The sequence below is a fragment of the Embiotoca jacksoni genome, unplaced genomic scaffold (assembly GCF_022577435.1).
Source record: "Embiotoca jacksoni isolate LCO1_2020_lvr unplaced genomic scaffold, fEmbJac1.0.p SCAF_16, whole genome shotgun sequence".
Taxonomy (NCBI): domain Eukaryota; kingdom Metazoa; phylum Chordata; class Actinopteri; family Embiotocidae; genus Embiotoca; species Embiotoca jacksoni.
The window spans coordinates 3,085,411-3,103,628 of NW_027185296.1; the positions used below are offsets into that span (position 1 = coordinate 3,085,411).

At 41.7% G+C, this 18,218-nt stretch overlaps 1 protein-coding gene across 1 annotated transcript; it reads right to left on the reverse strand.

The window, feature by feature from the left end:
* Nucleotides 1-3,996: 3,996 nt before the first annotated feature.
* Nucleotides 3,997-17,137, reverse strand: tmem59l (transmembrane protein 59-like). Its single transcript, XM_069150260.1, has 8 exons — nucleotides 16,831-17,137; nucleotides 15,455-15,560; nucleotides 14,473-14,567; nucleotides 14,117-14,269; nucleotides 7,795-7,900; nucleotides 7,547-7,661; nucleotides 6,853-6,970; nucleotides 3,997-5,783 (listed from the first exon to the last, which is right to left on the reverse strand). The coding sequence occupies exons 1-8, from the start codon at nucleotides 16,993-16,995 to the stop codon at nucleotides 5,625-5,627; spliced, it is 1,017 nt and encodes a 338-aa protein (XP_069006361.1). The 5' UTR covers nucleotides 16,996-17,137; the 3' UTR covers nucleotides 3,997-5,624.
* Nucleotides 17,138-18,218: the final 1,081 nt, after the last annotated feature.

An 18,218-nucleotide genomic window follows, 5' to 3' on the forward strand; every position in this document is an offset into this window, starting at 1 on the left:
TGGAATTACTGAATGGCCATCCACTCAAAGTGCAGTCAGAGATCTCATCAGGTCATAAATGTTAACATGTGTGACGTGTGTTGTCTGAGCCCGAGACGGCAAGGACCATAAAATCTCATTTTATCTTTACCTGCGTCAACAGAGAACACCTGATAGCAGGAGAGTGAGGAAGAGTGAGGAAGAGTGAGACAACAGGGCCTATTTGCATTAAATGAGTCGACATGCCGGTGTGAAAAGCACAATCCGTTCCTTTATCTTTTAGTTTTTTCTCCCTTCAACACATTTACACACAGAAATGGGATCTATTTTTGGCCAGATCTGACAAAGAAACACAAGAGATCCCCTACTTCTATCTAGTTTTGTTAACAATCAGATCCCATTGCTGCCAAACTCATTCACAGCACACAGAGCGAAGGCCAGCCCGGTCAAGTTACTGAAGTGGTACTAGAGCAGGCAATTTGTCTCTCTTTATCTAAAGTGTCTGAATGTATGGTAGACAAATCAGATTTCTAATCCATCTGCAGGGTGGGTGAAAAGGAAGTTAAAAACACAGATTAGCACCCTCTGCCCACACAACACTATGACAAAACAACACAGTGGCCGTTTCCTCCTGACATTATCAATCCGTCCTGTTTCGTCCTGGCGTGACCGGATCACAAGTGGCCACCTTTAAGCCTCCTGTTGTCACCTGGCATTAACATGCGTCTCGACTGACCACTTGGGATCGGATCTCACTTCCCTGCTGTGTTTGCAAATGAGCGCACATACATCACGAAAATATACCAATAAATAAGCACAAGAACACAAACAGATACACGAGGAGAGGACTTTAAGAAGAATTTCACATTTGAATATGTCTGAACACTCGAGTTCATAATCCAAAACCTGAACCATGAGGACCCTGACGATTCGGGTTACATTATTTAGTAGTTTCAGCATGTCTCATCAATGAACTATGCGAGGAGGCGGTGGATCTGATGTGTGTCCGAAATTAAGCGACACAAAATAAACTAAAAGAAAAAAAACGTACCCGGAAAGGGCTCTGGTGAAACAAGTCTGACGTAGCACCTTGAGTTTTAATTCAATAAACTGCTGCTTTAGCGCAAGTTTGAAGTCAAATCTCTCCTCCTTTCTGCATAGTTCAGCTGCACTTGGCACAATCACACAGGAGATTGAATAAAAAGAAAAGACGAGCAGGCGGAGATCTTCAGGCTAACAAAACCTGCTGTAACGTGACGGTAACACATCGGCGCACCGGGTCAGATACGAAGACACGAATATGTGGAGCTGCATTCATTTTTTTATCGCTTGTTCAGAGGACGTCAGCTGAGTAGGCGGCCTTCCATTTGGGAGGCACTAATTGCGAAGAGAATTGGGCCACATGCTTCCCAGACCACCTCCGAATGTGGCCTGAGCAGATCAGATCTCAATGCGTCCCGGGTGCGTTCACACCCAGTCTCTTGCTGGCCACTTGTGATCCGATCTTTCCGGGATGCATCAGGACAGGTTGTTAATGTCAGGTGGAAACAGGGTCACAAAGTCTGAGGATATCCCTGCTCCTTATGGTTTGCCCAGTTCCTTGACATACTCTAATTCCCTCCACTCATAGGCCTGTACTATATGCCATCACCTGTTGGCATACAGTGAGAGTGCTGCCTTCACAGACACATCACACTTGGTGACCAGCGGCAGCAGCACCACCACCATCCACTTCAGACTGCATCCTGCCAAAACATCACGGGGTAATGTCATGTAACACCCTCTTGTAAAGAAGCTCCAGTCCTTTGATTATCTGTCACAGCTGAGGCATGTTTTGATATTTCCTTCTGCCTGTCTGTCTTTCACGCAGCCAGCCAGCATGTTATGCTAATTGGACACATGCACTGGAAGCTCTGTTGTGGTGCCCTTGTTTTGTGGCGTTTGATTATAAATTCATTGTATTTGGTCTGTTTTTGATGCTGTGACAGAAAAGCCTAAGCAAATTTCCATCGGTGTCTCTTTTCCTTTATTCTGCCTCTTCCTCCTATTTTTTTTTCTTCCTCCTTATTTCACTTTTCTTTTTCTTCCTCCTCTCCTTCTCCTCCAGCTCAGCTTAAAAACTTTGCATGTTTTTTTTTTCTCCTGCAGGGGGCCTGTATAGGTGCATCATTAACTCCGAGCAGCTGTCCACACGTCTCTCATTTGCTATGCCTTTATTAACATGCTTTCTACTTGATTTATTTTGTTAAGTAAATGTCACAATTTTTCTTGACATTTTTGTGCACCTCATCTGTCGGGGTACAGTCATGAAAAGTTTCCACATTATGGTCCCTCAAATGAGCACAGTTAACAGTAAACACAACTTGCCTCAAGTCACAATAATGGAGAAGAAACTCTTCGCTCTGATGCACGAACATGAATGATTACAAAAGTTTCTGCTTGAGCGTAGCTGATCTCCAAACATGCAGATGATTCAGTATTTTAGAAATAGCATACATTGCGGCCATAGATTTCAGATCAAACCTCTGAAACTCTGCTGCCACCAAGTGGATTCAGATACTAATTACACAAAGACCATTTAGTTTTGTTTATTTTTGTAGTATTTTTTTTTCTAAAGAAATTGTAATTCCCTTGAAGCACAGGAAGACACAAGTGGTCTATTTGCTACTTGAACATTTCTCCTCAAATCCAACAACAACATAAAACAATAGCCTGCGCAGCCTGCAGGATAACATTTTACCAAAGTAAAATCCAGACAAAAAAGACAAATATCTCATTGGCTGCATTCTTTGAAAAGGAAATAGTCTTTGCATCTTCTGAACACCTGTGCATGCTTGCAGGTGCAGCTAATTCACGCGAGAGCAACCAAACAAGGCTAGACACAGACTTCAAAATACAAGTTTTGAAAAACAGAACGAACTAATAAATAGCAAAACGTATGGTAACAGTTACAGAAACTGAATGTTTGCACAAAGCATGCCCTCCGAGCTCCACAGATGGGGGACTCTTATAGCTGCAACATCCAATATTATTTTAGACAATGAGATGTTAATCTTATTGCAGTTGTTTCGATGATTCGAAATGGCAGATAAAGCTGCAAAGTTGTTTTTTTTAATTACATCAGTGATAAGGGCAATATATAAAGTATATGGAAATGTGTCAGTTTCTCATTTTACAATGGCATGCCCTTTTTAGATGATGACGACGACGATGGTGAAGCGCACATACTTTAAGACAGGAAACACTCGTTCCCTTTGAATTTCCCCCAATGACTACCTGCAGGAGCTTTCCTAAGCGTCCCCAACCACAGATGATCTGAATTGGGTTAAGATTTTTTAGCAAGTGGCATGTTCTTATATTTATGCAGTATGAGATGCTGAATACTTGCTGCACCAGCTCAGTCAGGCTTGACAATTATGAAACAGATTAAGCCAGGATGCACCAACTGGACCAGATCAAGCTTTGCTTTACCCTGTCATCCTGGATTACTTAATTCTGCTTTTGCGAAACCGCCGCCAGGACAATGTACCCATGCAGGTTTTTATAAGGAACAGAGTTTGCTGCTCAAAGCCATGACCTCAACCCCATCAAACGACACTGGGATGAACAAGAAAACAGACTGTGAACCAGGCCTTATTGCACCAGTCCTTGGACTCACTGATGTTCTTGTGGCTGAGTGGGACCAGATCTGTGCAGCCAGAGTGCAGATTATTGTGGGAAGGCTCTCTGGAGGAGCGGAGGCAGCACGTACAGCAGCACGCAGTTTTGTAAGGAGATATTCAGCAATCATATGTGGGAGTGGTGATTATGTGTTCAGATACTTAGTTTGGATGTTCATATACTTTTAGACAGCTTCTTTTCTTTGTCTTCTGAATCTTTTTTCATCATCAGAGTAAATATACAAGCTACACACAAGCGCACAAACAAATGCACGCTTTGTCCAGAGTGTATAATGTGAATCGCCTATAAATCAAATATTGTATTTAAATGGAAAAAAAATCCCACTTGCCTCACTCATTTATTTACAATGAAAACACTTTATTTTCATCATGTTGTAAGTATCATTTCATTGAAAATAAACAGACCAGTATAAAGGAAACAATACAGTTTGAAATTCATATCATATTCCTCGTGACATACCTTCAGTTTGAACCAGTACAGATATTGATTGAATGGCTTTTCAATTGAGAGACCTTCCTGTAAATCATGTGGATATTGTCATTCATTACACATTCTATTCAATTTTTACAGTAAATATGAACACAAAAAAAAAAAATCACAAGTGTACAGTAGAGTTGTGCCATACTGGCATGGCGAGCGGTTAAGATAAACTATCCAAGAATCACTTGCATGCACGCTTTATTGTCTACATAGCCTGGATTAAAAGATAGCGTTACAAGACATCAAAAGCACTGAGAGGAAAACAAAAAATCTTCTCTAAGACTGTGCAACTCTGTTAAATAACAAAGATCTATGTCAAAAGCTTTGCATTACACATCGTTACAGAGGTTATCCTTCAGTATGTGCTCCTAGGACATACAAAATAGTCAGCTATTAAGAAGCACATGGCACATATAACAGCTAAGAACTCTTTAAGTGATATAAGAGCAATAATATAATAATCATAATAATACAGCAATATGTGCAATCTTCCATCTGTGTGTCTCATTCTAATCTGTGTTACAATGTATTTTACAAACAGAGCAGTGACATGTGTGTGATGAACTAACTGTACTGTACATGGCACTTTAATAACACTGATATCTCATGTTGATGATTCGGGACAAGAGAAAATAAATAAAGGTTTTATTTTTGCTCATTCTCCAACAGAAGGCTTGTTTCCACTGGTTTAAATTAGTTCTCCTTGAAAGAATGTGTGCTGTTGAAGATGACATCCAGACACACACACAAAAGTGACAAAAGCCAAAAAATGTTGTGTTTGCTTCTCTGGTGAGGTTTATTCACCTGAGAACGCTTGTATTTTCTTAAGGTTAAAAATATTTTCAATTTCTAGACCGTTTTCAAAGACAACATTACTTAACAGCCCATAAGGATGATTATGTAAACAGATTATAAACTGCTGTACTCACAAGAGTGATCTCGGAGTATTTCACTCACCTTTCATTCATCTTCCCCTCCTCTCTCTGACTGTGGCCCTTCGCTCTGAACAAGCCATTAATTAATCCAAACTCTCTGTGAGAACGAGGAAAATTAAATCTGAAATGAATTTCAGTGTTTGTCTTCATGAAAAACGATATGAAAGCTCTCAGCTGTAATCCATCCTCTCTGCTTGTCTCGTGTGTGGCTCGGAGACAAGAGCGCTGTCTCATCAATAAGCAATGAGCAAGGCCAATCATTGAGGATAATCTGAGGGCAGACGTGAAGGAACCTGGACTGTACAAGGAAATGAAATGCATGACAGGTGTAGCGAACTGAAAAGCCCATCTGACTGACACAAGCTGGATGTTTCAGGAAGTTTAAATGACGGGAGGGTGCCATGCTCTTAAGAATAGTTTTTTTTTTTTTTTTTTAATTCTGCTGTATTAAGTGGCGTGATGTGTTCGTTTTACCCCTTTCACCGACGGGCCAGAGTTTAGAGATGGTTACCCAGGGAAACAAGACAGCAGCTTTCGCACTGGTGCTTCCTAAACACATGTTTTGTTGAGGTCGACTTTCACTGGCAGCGGCCCTGCTTCCTGGATCTCCTCCGACTGTTTCACGGTGACGGCGATCACCGGACTCAGGTGGTACGGGTTGACTTTCTGGGCGTTGTCCAGGAACTCTTTATCTCCGTTGATACTCAGCTAAAAGAACACAAAAAATAAACAGGTGATAAGTATGAGGAAACAGACAAGATTACTAACACAGACGTCCACCTACAAAACCACACCTCGTCTTTTGCACTCAGTTTGGGTGCATGAAATGACTCCTGGAAATAGTCCTTTCTAAGACTTCACACGGTTGCATAAACTGACAGTTTCTGTAATAAGTTTGTGTTCTGCTGTCATTTTAAAATCCCTTTTTTTCAGACGTCTTGGAAAGAAGAAGATGCGCACATCTGTTGCCCCGGTAACCTAGTCTTTTATGAGGACACAAAGCGGATTGATGGGAGCAGACAGTTTCAGTCATGTACAGAGGAGATAGGAATTAAATCTCTGTGAAGTTTTTCATGGATGTGTTGAAACACCTGATGATGACATCTATTACATAAACTATAAAAAATAATAATAATAATAAATGTGTAAAGGATTGCGCTATGCAGCAAACAAGCTAAGTAACACTCACAAGAGTGCACAAAATGTGTATGGATATTTGGCTACTGTTTGTTGGCACCAGATTTAAATAAGGTAATCACAATAAATGCACACTATATTATAAAGGTTTCATACAAGAAATGTGAACAAGTCTTTTTATCTTTATTGCAGATGCTTGACATTTAACAATCCAGAAATTACAATACGCAATAAAAAGACAAGTTGAGCTTATTCACCTCCTGCCAGTTCAACTAAAACAACTAATTTACAGCAATGCGCGTCAATTAATGAGAGACTGCAGGTGAAAATACACCTCTAAATGGTTGTAAAGAGATTTTTATCAACTGAAAGGGGAGATCATGATAGAGCACGCTAGCTGTTGTGGACAGGAGATGCTGAAATTAATTAGATGTTAGAGTCATCTTTACTCTGCCAGATTCAAAATAAAACCGTTTCTTACACATTTAGATATGGGTTGTTGTGATTTCTGAGAGGTCCATAACAGTGCACCTCTACCATTTTTGAGAGAGAAATATCAAAACAGCACAGGTGCAACGCCGAGACAGAGAAGGCGAATTTGTGACCGAACATCAAGTCGTTTTTTTCTCTCACTGTGTACCTGCGTCTTGATGTGCTGCTCAGGCGCGGTGACGAGGCTGGCACAGCTGAGCCACAGCATGACCATGATGGACAGGAAGAGACAGGCCGCTAAAATCCACCGAGGAAGACCTGAACGTCTGGAGAATGAAGGAGCGGGATGAGAACAGGGAGGGGACGGGAATGAGGATGAGGAGGGCGAGAGACATTGGGACACTAATCAACAAGTCATCATCAAGTAGCACAGGCCTAAATCTAAATATATGAATTACAAACGCAGTTTTATAAGCTTTAACAGCAATTCTGGGACGCAATTAACCCATTTACTGCGAATACAACTTTATATACGTTTGACTGTACTTTGTCTAATGTGTGGTATTCAACGTAGTTTCGAGATAAATTTAAGGGATTCAGATAATCCAGCTCGGTGGATATCACGGCTACATCTGTCACTGTTAGTTACGATATTATCGCAAGCTGATGCAGTTCGGAGTGTGGGCTGATGTGAAAAGTATGCGTTGCCAAATAAAACAAAAAGCAGACATGTTTGCTGTGGTGGGTTAGCAATCTCAATCTCAGTAAGTTACAAGTCTGTACAAGTTGATTTTCATGGTGACATACAAAACGTGTGGTTTGTTTCAAAAGATGATTGGCAGTAACATATTTTCTGACAAACTCTTTACATTTTCAGCTAGGCAGTTGTAGCTTGAGCTCACCTTGACATGCAGCCGAGGAAGTCGTGCTCCGCAGCGGGGTCCTCTGCGTGCTGGACAGGGTGCTTTCCTTTGCCTGCTGTTTTGGGTGCTCCCTTTTCCCCGTGTCCCCTCACACCTGCCACAGTTAAAAAAAACAAAAAACAGACTTCAGTCTGATGCTAATTAATTCAAGACACCTAATGTTGGAATATTGCAGGAACATGTGCTGCCTGATATTTGATGTGTGTGTGTTGAGAAAATGTTCTTACCATGGGGTCTCTGGGTGTGAGAGTGGACCTGAGGCCAGGGTTTGTCAGCCACGTTGGATCGAGGAGCCTGCAGCTCAGGCAGAGAGTACTCCATCTCTGGCTGGCTCTGAGAAGAAAAACAACAACAACAGCAAAGACGTTCAGCCATCGTGGCAGTAATTTCCCCACACCAGCAGAACTGACAAGAAAGGGTCTGCTAAACACCAAGAGGTTAAAACACAGAAGAGCTCCAACTGAGAAAGTCAGAATGAACAGAGGGAAAGTTGTGCCGTGAAAAAAAAATTGAATTGTTAATTAGTAGCGTGAGGGATGATGGAAGGTGGATTTTGATAGCTTCTGTTAATTTTGAAGCCAGAATCGCTGTTACCTGCACTTCCAATTTTTTGGCTGAGGTAGGCTGATCACTTCCTGGCTCTAACTTCATATTAAGCCTTCAAACATGAGAGCGATATCAATCTTCTAACCTAATTATCAGCAAGCAAGCAAACTCATTTCCTAAAATGTTAAATTATTCCTTTAACACCGCATTAATAGTGGGAAAAAAAATCCCCTATAGACTCATGTGATTAAAATACTGACACAGATCTAAATCAAAGTGAAAGGTGCTGTTTAAAGTTTGCATGATTTAAATGTGACACCCAGCTGATAGTCACCTAATATTACATTAAAGTCAGTATCAAATATGAAGACACATTGAACATTCATACATGTGTGAATTTTTAGACATTCACTATAACCAAAAATGCTCTTTTTGTTTTGTTCTGCTTTACAGAAAGGTCAGAGGTCAGGATCAGGTAGCCACTGACCTACAGCCCTGGAGATGGAAGTGTGTCAGATTTGCTTTCAAAGACACTTCAGCCTTATAGCAGCATCCTGAGGCGTGAATCAGTTTACCAGCTGACAACACTGCTCCCCCCACCCATCTAACAGGTCATGGTGAGGTTTCCGGTGTAATTACAGTTTCTTTCAGGACATTAAATCTACACTGTTCATTAAAAAGTCTCATAATTCATAAGTCTCATAAACGATACCTGTGTTTTTATCTAATTTTGGAACATTTAACATGGTGTGTAAATTACACAAATGGCATTAAAAGTCGTACTTTTCTCTTTCTCACTTAACCAAATCAGTTTAGTAAAAGCCCTTGTACTGGACAGAATCTGGAAAAATGCATTTTAGCACACACACTTGCACGCACACACACACACACACACACACACACACACACACACACACACACACACACACACAAGCTGCTGTCACTATTTGCACTGTTGTGTGTTTCATTGTGTGCAGTCTTTCTGGTTCCCCTGGAGAACTCATTAAAAGAGGATTTCGGTTCCCTGCTGCTGACCCTCCCTCCACCACAACAGCAGCTGTAGTCACTTGAAACAATACTATTGCTGGCCTCAGCAACAACACACACTCACACACACCTACTGTATTTAGAACAGCGCAACATTTCCCACTGCAGTAATGTCATCCTCCCAATTATTCAAAGATTCTGGCACTTAGCTGGGCTTTGAAACCTGAAAACTCTGATGTGAGAATGTGGATTAATTTATTATTTTATACTTCAATATTTAGAAAATTAGTGATCTGTTAGCTGGTGAATGACTTCAATCTCTTGTCCTGCAACATACTGTAGTCACTGTGCAGACATGGCTGGGTAGTTTTATTCCCAAAACACTACAAACGAAAACGTTCTTTCTCAACCGGATTCATTAACCAGAGCGAGCAATGTTTTCTGCATTGAAACCAGATGCAGCGCCAGCGTAAAGTTTAGAGAGAGACGAGGCGAGTGTAGATGTGAGGGGGATGATTCTCATTTGCTCCAGATTGAAATGATCTACCCATTAGAAGGAGCAGAGCCTGATCTGCATCTGTCATGAATTATGAGAGGAAGCAGATAGGTGCTCTAGCTAACAGAAAGAAGGAAAAAGACGGGTGTGAGTTCAGCCACGGGGGTTAAGTCCCTAAAATGTCACCTTTTTAGTTGAGTTGGGTCATGGACACGGTCTGTTTTTAATAAGATTATTGGGAGGATTATTTTCAACATGTACTGGAGAACAGCTTCGTCTCACTACATGTTCATATGGATCATGTTTGGATAAATCACTCAATTAATTATATCTACAGGGTTAGGGTTTGGAAAAAGGGTTACAAATTGTATCATAAGCCCTACTGGCTGAGTTTGAGGCAAATCAAATAACAAAAAAACATTATGAAAGCACATTAGGAAGACCATTTGGTAAATATGTGGAGTAAATTGGACTTTAAGCTGGACTAAACTATACCAAATATTACGGGTTTAATCTTGTGATACTTCTGTATCTTAATTCTCTGGGTCCTATTGCTCAATTGTTGTCCAAAAAGTCTCAAAACCACTGTTGGAGTGGGTGACATGGTTCTTCATTTAGCTGAACATGGGAGAGAATGCAAACGCACGACACTGGAGGTGAAAGGTTCCAGCAATCAAAACCTTCACTGAAACAGCCAGTGCAGAAACACAGAGAGATGAGCACTGTTACAGAAACGGGCCACTAAAACACACCGATTTGCCTGTGGTGTTATCCAAAAAGGCCAAATCGAAGAGCACCAAAGGATTGACGGGTATTGAGAAAAGTGGAAGTCGAAACGTTCAAGTAAACAAAAACAATTAACTTGGAATATTTACCAAGAACAGAAACCACAAAAGACACAGGAACAAAGGTATGTGGCAGTAATACACACACTAAATACAGGAGAGGAGGACAACGAGGGAAAAATGAAACTAACAAGACCAGGAAGTGAAGTAAACCAAGACACAGGTGGTGAGTGATTACAAAATAAAACGAGAAACCCAACAAACTAAAAGGCAGGACCATGACAACTTTAGCAACAAATGTGTTTTCGTCGTAGCTTAAAATAGTTCCTCATAAATGCACTGTTGACTCCTGTCTGAGAAACATTTGTTAAATACTATCAATTTTTTTTAAATTACTGACTGAAATAAAATATTAAGACCCATTTTTAAAGATTCATGTATTTAGTATTAACTTCAGCTTCAGTTTGGAAGCTGGAAAGCACCGAGACAGTTTGATGGTTTGCCACAAAGTACTGTTTTTGGAGGCGGGTGTGTGAAATGACATCACTCTGATTCACATATGCATACTGTATCTGTTCATCTTGTGTTGATGCTTATGTCAGTTAAGTCTCTTGTGCTTGGATGAGTAAGCAATTCAGCAAGATCTGAGTTACATATTCTAATAACTGAGTCACACTCCCTTCAAACACCGTTATGTCACCAGTTCTGTCCTTTATGTCCAGGCTTTTTTTTTTTTTTTTTACCCCCTTTCTTTCAAATCTATTCGGGCACAAATGACTAATGCAATCACTCAGAAGAAATGGGGCAGCCACTTCTCGCTTTGAATTTAGCCAAGTTCAATTTGTTCTGCAGGTCAGCTTGCTAACACACTACAGCTCAGCCAGAGGACGTCTTTAATTGACTCACTTTTGTTGCAAGCACTTTGTCGCACCAGCACGGGCTGAGCAGTCACAATAACAAGGTGGGGGTGAGAAGGGAATGACTGGGTAAAAGGTTGTGTTTAACCAGTCGTTCCTCAAAATTACAAGTTTTCCCTTTAATGGGGACAAACCTCAGTTGTGACCTGAAGGTGACTTACTCCACCCTGATACACTGCTGCTGACTGGTAGCTTCATGCTTGCTCTTATGACGCTCGAGGCTGCACACACAGTCACACTCACGACATGAGGTCACATAAATACACACACAAGCACACAGACGGGTGCAAAGAGACAGTCCGCTTATTATGGATATTCACACAATTTGTATTTCAGGCAGCGCTGGCCTGTTTTCTCCCCTCGGCTGTCCCTCAATTTCGCTGGACTTTTTCTGCTGTTTCAACACTCGGAGAGTCAATCTGTCAAGATGGTGGCGGTTTGCCAGCTGTCCACTAAACAACAGGCCTGATAGTTTTCTCACTGCCCTGCGGAGTCTGGCTTCCCCTTGCCGCTTCGTTCTGCATGTCACTGCCATAAAGAGCAGACATCCATCACAGAGTCCGAGAGAAATGTTGGTAATTTCATGTTCTGAGCTTTGTGCCTCTCTAAATATGATGTGGAGCACTGAAGCCCGGGCTGCACAGATAATTTATACCTAATTGTGAATTTCAGCGTATAAGACAGCTTTCTGTTACACAGAAGCCCTTGTGTATGGGCTAGGGTGCATAAATACTATCATTTCCCATTGAACCCTTTAATTATGTAGCTAAAATTGACATCAAACTCACTTACTCACCAAACGCCAAAACACTTGACAGGGATGTAGGTTTCTTTTGGAGGATATGGTTGGCTAGTCTGGTAGTTAGACAGACCACACCTTATTATAGCTTTAATGTATAGGTGGTTTACTGTGTTGACTTCAGCAAAAAGTTCATAACCTCAACTAGAAACACTAAGACAGCACAATATTCTGCCAAAACTGCAACAAATTCACTCTTAATATAAAACGTGAGCGGAGTTTCATCTGCGTCTTGATCAAAATCTGCATCAAAAGACACACATTTTATGTTTGTTGTTCTCTCTATGCGTTGCACACTGTACCTGAATATCATGTGTACCAAGACTACATACAGTTGAAAAATGGACAGAGAAAGTAACTGTCTGAAAATGCATGCTGTTATGTTGTTGAAAACTAAATAAAAAGTGAGTTAAAAAAAAAAGAAGACACACATTGGTGGATAAATGTAGAATGTGTCAGATGTTTTGCTATTAATTTTTTTCTGCTTTTCAAGTAAAGTAGTTCATGAACAAAACATTTTCAGAAATATCTTTAACTACCAATGTTAAGAAATGTTTCCTAGTCCCAAAGCCTTTCACCTAAAGTTCTGTGTCTGCCACTTTCAATCCATCTTTTCAAATTCAAGAAATGACTTGTGAAAATGTATTTGTCACATCCAGAACTTTATTCTCTAGCAGGGTCCACTGTCTTTTTAAATCTTGCAGCGTCCTTCCATCTTGAGGTGAGTTCTCCACAGCTGGCCCTGCCACGGTTAAATATGCATGGTACTGAGGGCAGCGGCATTAATTCAAAAGGACATTTATAAACAATTAAAGTGCTGTGAGAGGAAAAGAGAAACGTCATTTGTAGCTCTCCGAATTCAACCACCTTTCCACCACCCTGCTGTGTGCCCTTGCTCACTCAACCTTCACAGATGCACTGACTCTAAAATGGGCTATGAGAGCTGTTGGCAAGAACCCAAGCTCTCCTACACCGTATAGAAGAGGATATATTTCACAATCCTAACAGGCAGCAGAGGTTAGCTCAACCAATAATCATAAGGGTCTGCTGGCTTGCTTTTAACCTCTAATTAAAAATATATGACATGTAAAATCACTGTTGGTATTAATTGTATTTTTATAACTTTGCACAGTCATGAGTCAGCAGGCCATACGTACAGAATATATACTGTATAATATGAGGATAGTGACTTTATAGAGACTTCAGTGTTCTTTTGTCTCCTTGTTTTGCTAGAAAGTACATACAGTACTTCCTAAGAGCAACATTACATTACAAAACCACATGTATTCACAACATCATAGTGTAAATTGATATATTCTGTGTTTCTACTGGTGAGATTTGGGATAAAATGTGTTGAATGGACAAAAACAATAAGAGGACTAACTTTGAAATGCTCTAAATAGATGCTGATTCTGCAGTACAGCTCCCATAAACCACCTTTCAGAAAAGTTTTTTAATTATACTTCACCTGGGGAGGAGTTTGCATGTCCTCCTCTGTCTATGAGTTTTCTCTGGGTGCCCTGGTTTCCTCCCACAGTCCAAACTCCTGCAGGTTAGTTTAATTGGCTTGACTCTAAATTGCCCGTAGGTGTGGGAAGTTGTCTGTCTTTATGTTCAGCCTGTGACTGATTGATGACCTGTCCGGGGTGTACCCTCTCGCCCAATGTCAGCTCAGATATGCTCCAGCCCTCCACTCAATGTAATTACTTTTGAATTTTGAGGAACCGTTGCTGTGCACCTAAACTACATAGTTTGTATTATAACAAACTTCTGCTGCTGCCATAAACACAAACCCACCACATCCAGCAAATGTGAAAGGCTTAAGATCTGGTTTAGGTTAAAAGCATAGTCAGGTTATATTAAAAGGAAATTAAAGGAACGATGTGTAGAATATAACAGTAACCATGTATTTAAAACAATAAACCGTGAATGGACTGATTAGAGACAAACACATGTTTGCGACTGATCATTACTCAAAGCCCCCCCCCTGTTCAGGACAAACACATATCTGTGTCTTACCTGGAAAACCACAACCTTGCCATCATCAGCCTGCAGGTAGAAGGTCCAGGTGGAGGAGATGAAGCTCTGGGCAGAGCTGACGATGTCATTGCACCAGCTGGACACAGCCTCCATCACAGAGGGGGGCTTAGGGCGGAGAGTCATGGCCTTCAGCTGCAGAAGAGAGGGCGGGACACTCAAGCACAGAAAAACTATTGACTGTGTTTGTGTGTTTGTGTGTACGCAGTTGTGGTTTTAATATTGACATTAATATTCAGACACCCTAAGGTGCACTGGCCCTTATAACTGCATTTACTCTGTGTGTGTGTGTGTGTGTGTGTGTGTGTGTGTGTGTGTGTGTGTGTGGCCTTTATCACCTTCCTCCTTTTGAGCTCAGGTTCAGAGGGTTGGCTGGCACAGCCGGTGCTGCAGGCCTCCTGCTCCAGCAGCTTAACATAAGCCTCCTGGCAGGCTGGAGAAAGAGAGAGAGAGAGGGGACAGTTGTGAATCATGACAGAACAAATTTGGCCGTAAAAAAGACAAAGAGGAAGAGGTTGAGAGTGCAGATGAAGGAGTGAAGAGAAAGAATGAACACAAAAGAGAGCTGGCATGAAGCGCTACAGTCAGCTGCGTGGAAGAGAAGAAAAACTGAAACACGTCCAGACTGTTTATGTGGGAAGAAAGATAAAGATGCAAAGGGAGACGTTGCATCTGCCGGCCCCTGCGGAGACAATTCACCCCACGTCGGCGTTATTGAAACAAGGGGGAAAGTGGGCATCTGCTGTCTGGAAGGCAAATCACATCATTGATTTCCAATACGACAGTTCAAACAGCCTCAAACACCCAGAAAATACCCACTGAGCCTTCCAGCTTTCAGGAAGCACTGCGATGTTTACCAGAGCTGTGCTGTTCAAAAGTTTGATCTGCACCTGTACTGGAAGCCCTGTGAATATAAAATAATGTAGCCTACGTGCAGACTGCTTTTGTCTTGAAAACTCGAAACAGCTTCTTTTTTCTTTTTTTTTAAATTATATGTATCTTGTCCAACCTCTATATAAAGTTTAGTCACATTTAGGTAAACAGAATGAATGACTTCAATCTATTTTTAAGTCTTGTCAAAAAGACGATGGGGTCCTTTAAGGGTTTGTGACACAATCCGATAAATAATGTGAAATTAAACCTGCCTATCATGTAGACAGAAGTTACAATTTTTGTCTCGGTAGTTTAGATTTTTATGAGGACTGCCACTCATTTTGTCACAGTTTAGGGTTTAAGGACTCAGCAGCTTCAGGTTTGGATTTTAAGACCACCAATCTCATTCAAACACAGTCCAACAGACAAATCGACACACTGGCTCACCTCCCTGACACTCCTCCCTGCTCGTATTAAAGCCGGCGTTGCCATTGACAAACTGGCAGATGGAGTAGAGGCGACAGCCGCGGTGACAGGCATTCATTATGGAGTCCTACAGACAGACAGGGAGAAGAGAGGGATGTTCAAAATTAGAGATGTCTCCTGTAGTCTCGGATAAACTTCACAACCTTGTTAGGAAATATGACATGGATGGGTGATGGCATCTCTTAATGACACGGTGCAGCTGGTATGTTATGGCTTGTCATAAACAATTTACAAGGAGCCTTCAGTCGCTGCGAAAGAAAACCAATGGTAATGAGCTAGTTGGGTAAAACTTGTGCAGGATAATGTTCTGGTGAGAAAGGAAGATGCACGTTACTGCACTTCCTCTTGTCATAATGCCTTAATTTACTCTGCAACGTGAGGAGACAGCGCCCTCTGGCGACCTCTGTAAGAACAGGAGAGACAAAGAGATTCCCTGACCGCGACCATGAACGGTTTATTGTGCTTTTCATCATCTTTACTGCGTTTCCTTGTTGATTCACAGGCCGCAGAGAATCGTGCCAAACCGGGAAAAGGCGTCATATTAATCACCTTTAAAGTTCTTGTGCAGCACAATAGAACCCTTAAAAAACTCGACATACAGGTATAAGCAGTTCGTTTTCCATCACAGTCCTCAATCCAGGTGCCTGAGATTCGCTGTGCAGCTCTGCTACTGCTGCCCTGCAGGGTGTCTGAACCACACCTGAAGGCAGCAGGAGAGGCGGGGGAGGAGGCGGTTGGAGGAGAAACATCCGAGACTGGAAATCTAGGCAAGGCTCTAAACCGCAGAAACTAACAGAAATTCCCAACCATCTCCCATCCTGCGCCGGTCCATTCTGGCCTCGTCTGCGCAGGAGGATGCAGCGTAAACTGTCATTAAATGTGTCACGATACACGACAGTCTCACTTGCTCCTCCATATCTACACCGAATTAACTTCAGCCTAAAAAAAAAAAAAAAAAATATGGTCAAATGTTGGTTTATTATTGCAAGTGCACCTCAGGATGAGCTTTAACGCAGCTCACTTCTTGGACCAGCCTTTAAGATGCAGACGAAAATGAGCTGCATCCATTTTTCGGCCTAATTGTGCGCCGTAGCATCCAGAAGGATGCAGAGAAAATCGAAGCCAGAGTGGAGCCTGTCGTTACACACAGATCCGATCCGCACGTATTTATTTCCCTCATCTTCGAATTAATAAACGACTTTTTTTTTTTTTTCTCGGTGCTGAATATTAGCTGTCGTTTCGTAGCTGAAATACAGCCGCTTGTAGCTGTACGTTCGCTGCCGATAACGCGCCTTCTGCAGAGACAGCCTCCCCTCCAGCGCGCAGGAATAACTTACTTTAGCGGGGCTTTTGTTTTTGATGGTGAGCTGGCATTGCTTTTTGCAGTAATTGATGTCGCCCAGTTGGTTGTCAAACAGATCCGAGGACGCCGCCGCGAGCCCAGCAATAAGCACCGAGAGGAGGGCCGGGAAGCCGCACATCCTGCCGCCGAGCCGGAGCATCTCAAACCCTGAAGAGAGGCGCGGAGAGTCGAGCTTCAAACCAGCACTGAGCTCCTTTGTGGCGGCGCTGCTGGTGCGGATGCTGCTGCTGTTGCTGCCTCAGCCCGGGTCCTGTCTTCTCCGCGGATCTGCTTCTGCTTGTGGCGTCACGCGCATCATCATCATCATCATCATCATCATCACGCACGCGCTGCCCCCCCCCCCTCTTCATCCCCCCCCACCGCCTCCATCACACACACACACACACACACACACACACATAGCTTCACAACCTGCAGAGCAGTCTTCACTGCAGTGCATAATGTGGCAGCGATGACATTCCTAATCAAAATGTAGCGGAGACATTTGATGAGCTGCGGGTGACAGATGTCCTGCATGGGGCGGTTTGATGCAGTAGATTAGTCAATGTGACAATTATCAGATGAATGTAGTAATATTCAAGTGGAGCACATGTGGGCTACAACAGTATGTAAGCTAAGAAGAAACGACCAGGAGCGATATTAAAAATAATATTTGTCGAGTGAGCTGACAGTCAATGCAGTGATTAGTTTGTGCAATGTGGTTAAAAAGGGATCTAATAATATAATGTCCTGATGGCTGTGAACATTAGAAGGCCTGTAGCCAATACTTTAGATCAAGCTTTAGAAGTGCTCAAGTCGTTTACTCGTGAAAAAGTAAAAGTACAAGATCCAGTTTTACTACAGTGAAAGTACGTATTAACAAAATGCACATACATTATTATAAGTACTCAATGCAGAATGGTCCCTGTATGTGATTAGCCAATATTAATAAGTGGACAGTTGAATATAAGGGGACAGATTGCTGTAAAAGTTGCTCCTCTGTTTTTGTTTGTTTGATCCAAATAATTTATGTTGCATCGTGTTTATGTATAAAATCTTAATGAAATGGAGTTAAATGTAAATTCTTTTTTTGGAGGCTTTAACATCTTCAAAAACTCATGAAAGTTGGTGGCTGACGCAAGTTTCGTGAGGTTTGGAGCATCATTTGACCTCAAACATCAACTTCCTGTGTCATGGCGAAATATCACACTTAGCCGCATCGCCCTGGCTATATACTATATACTATATACTATATACTATATACTATATACAATATGCTGTGTATTATATACAAAAAAGAATTTTGGATCACTTTTTGGACGATATGCTATAGCATGACTTTTTTTGAATATTTTGGACGACATACAGTATGAATTTTTTTTT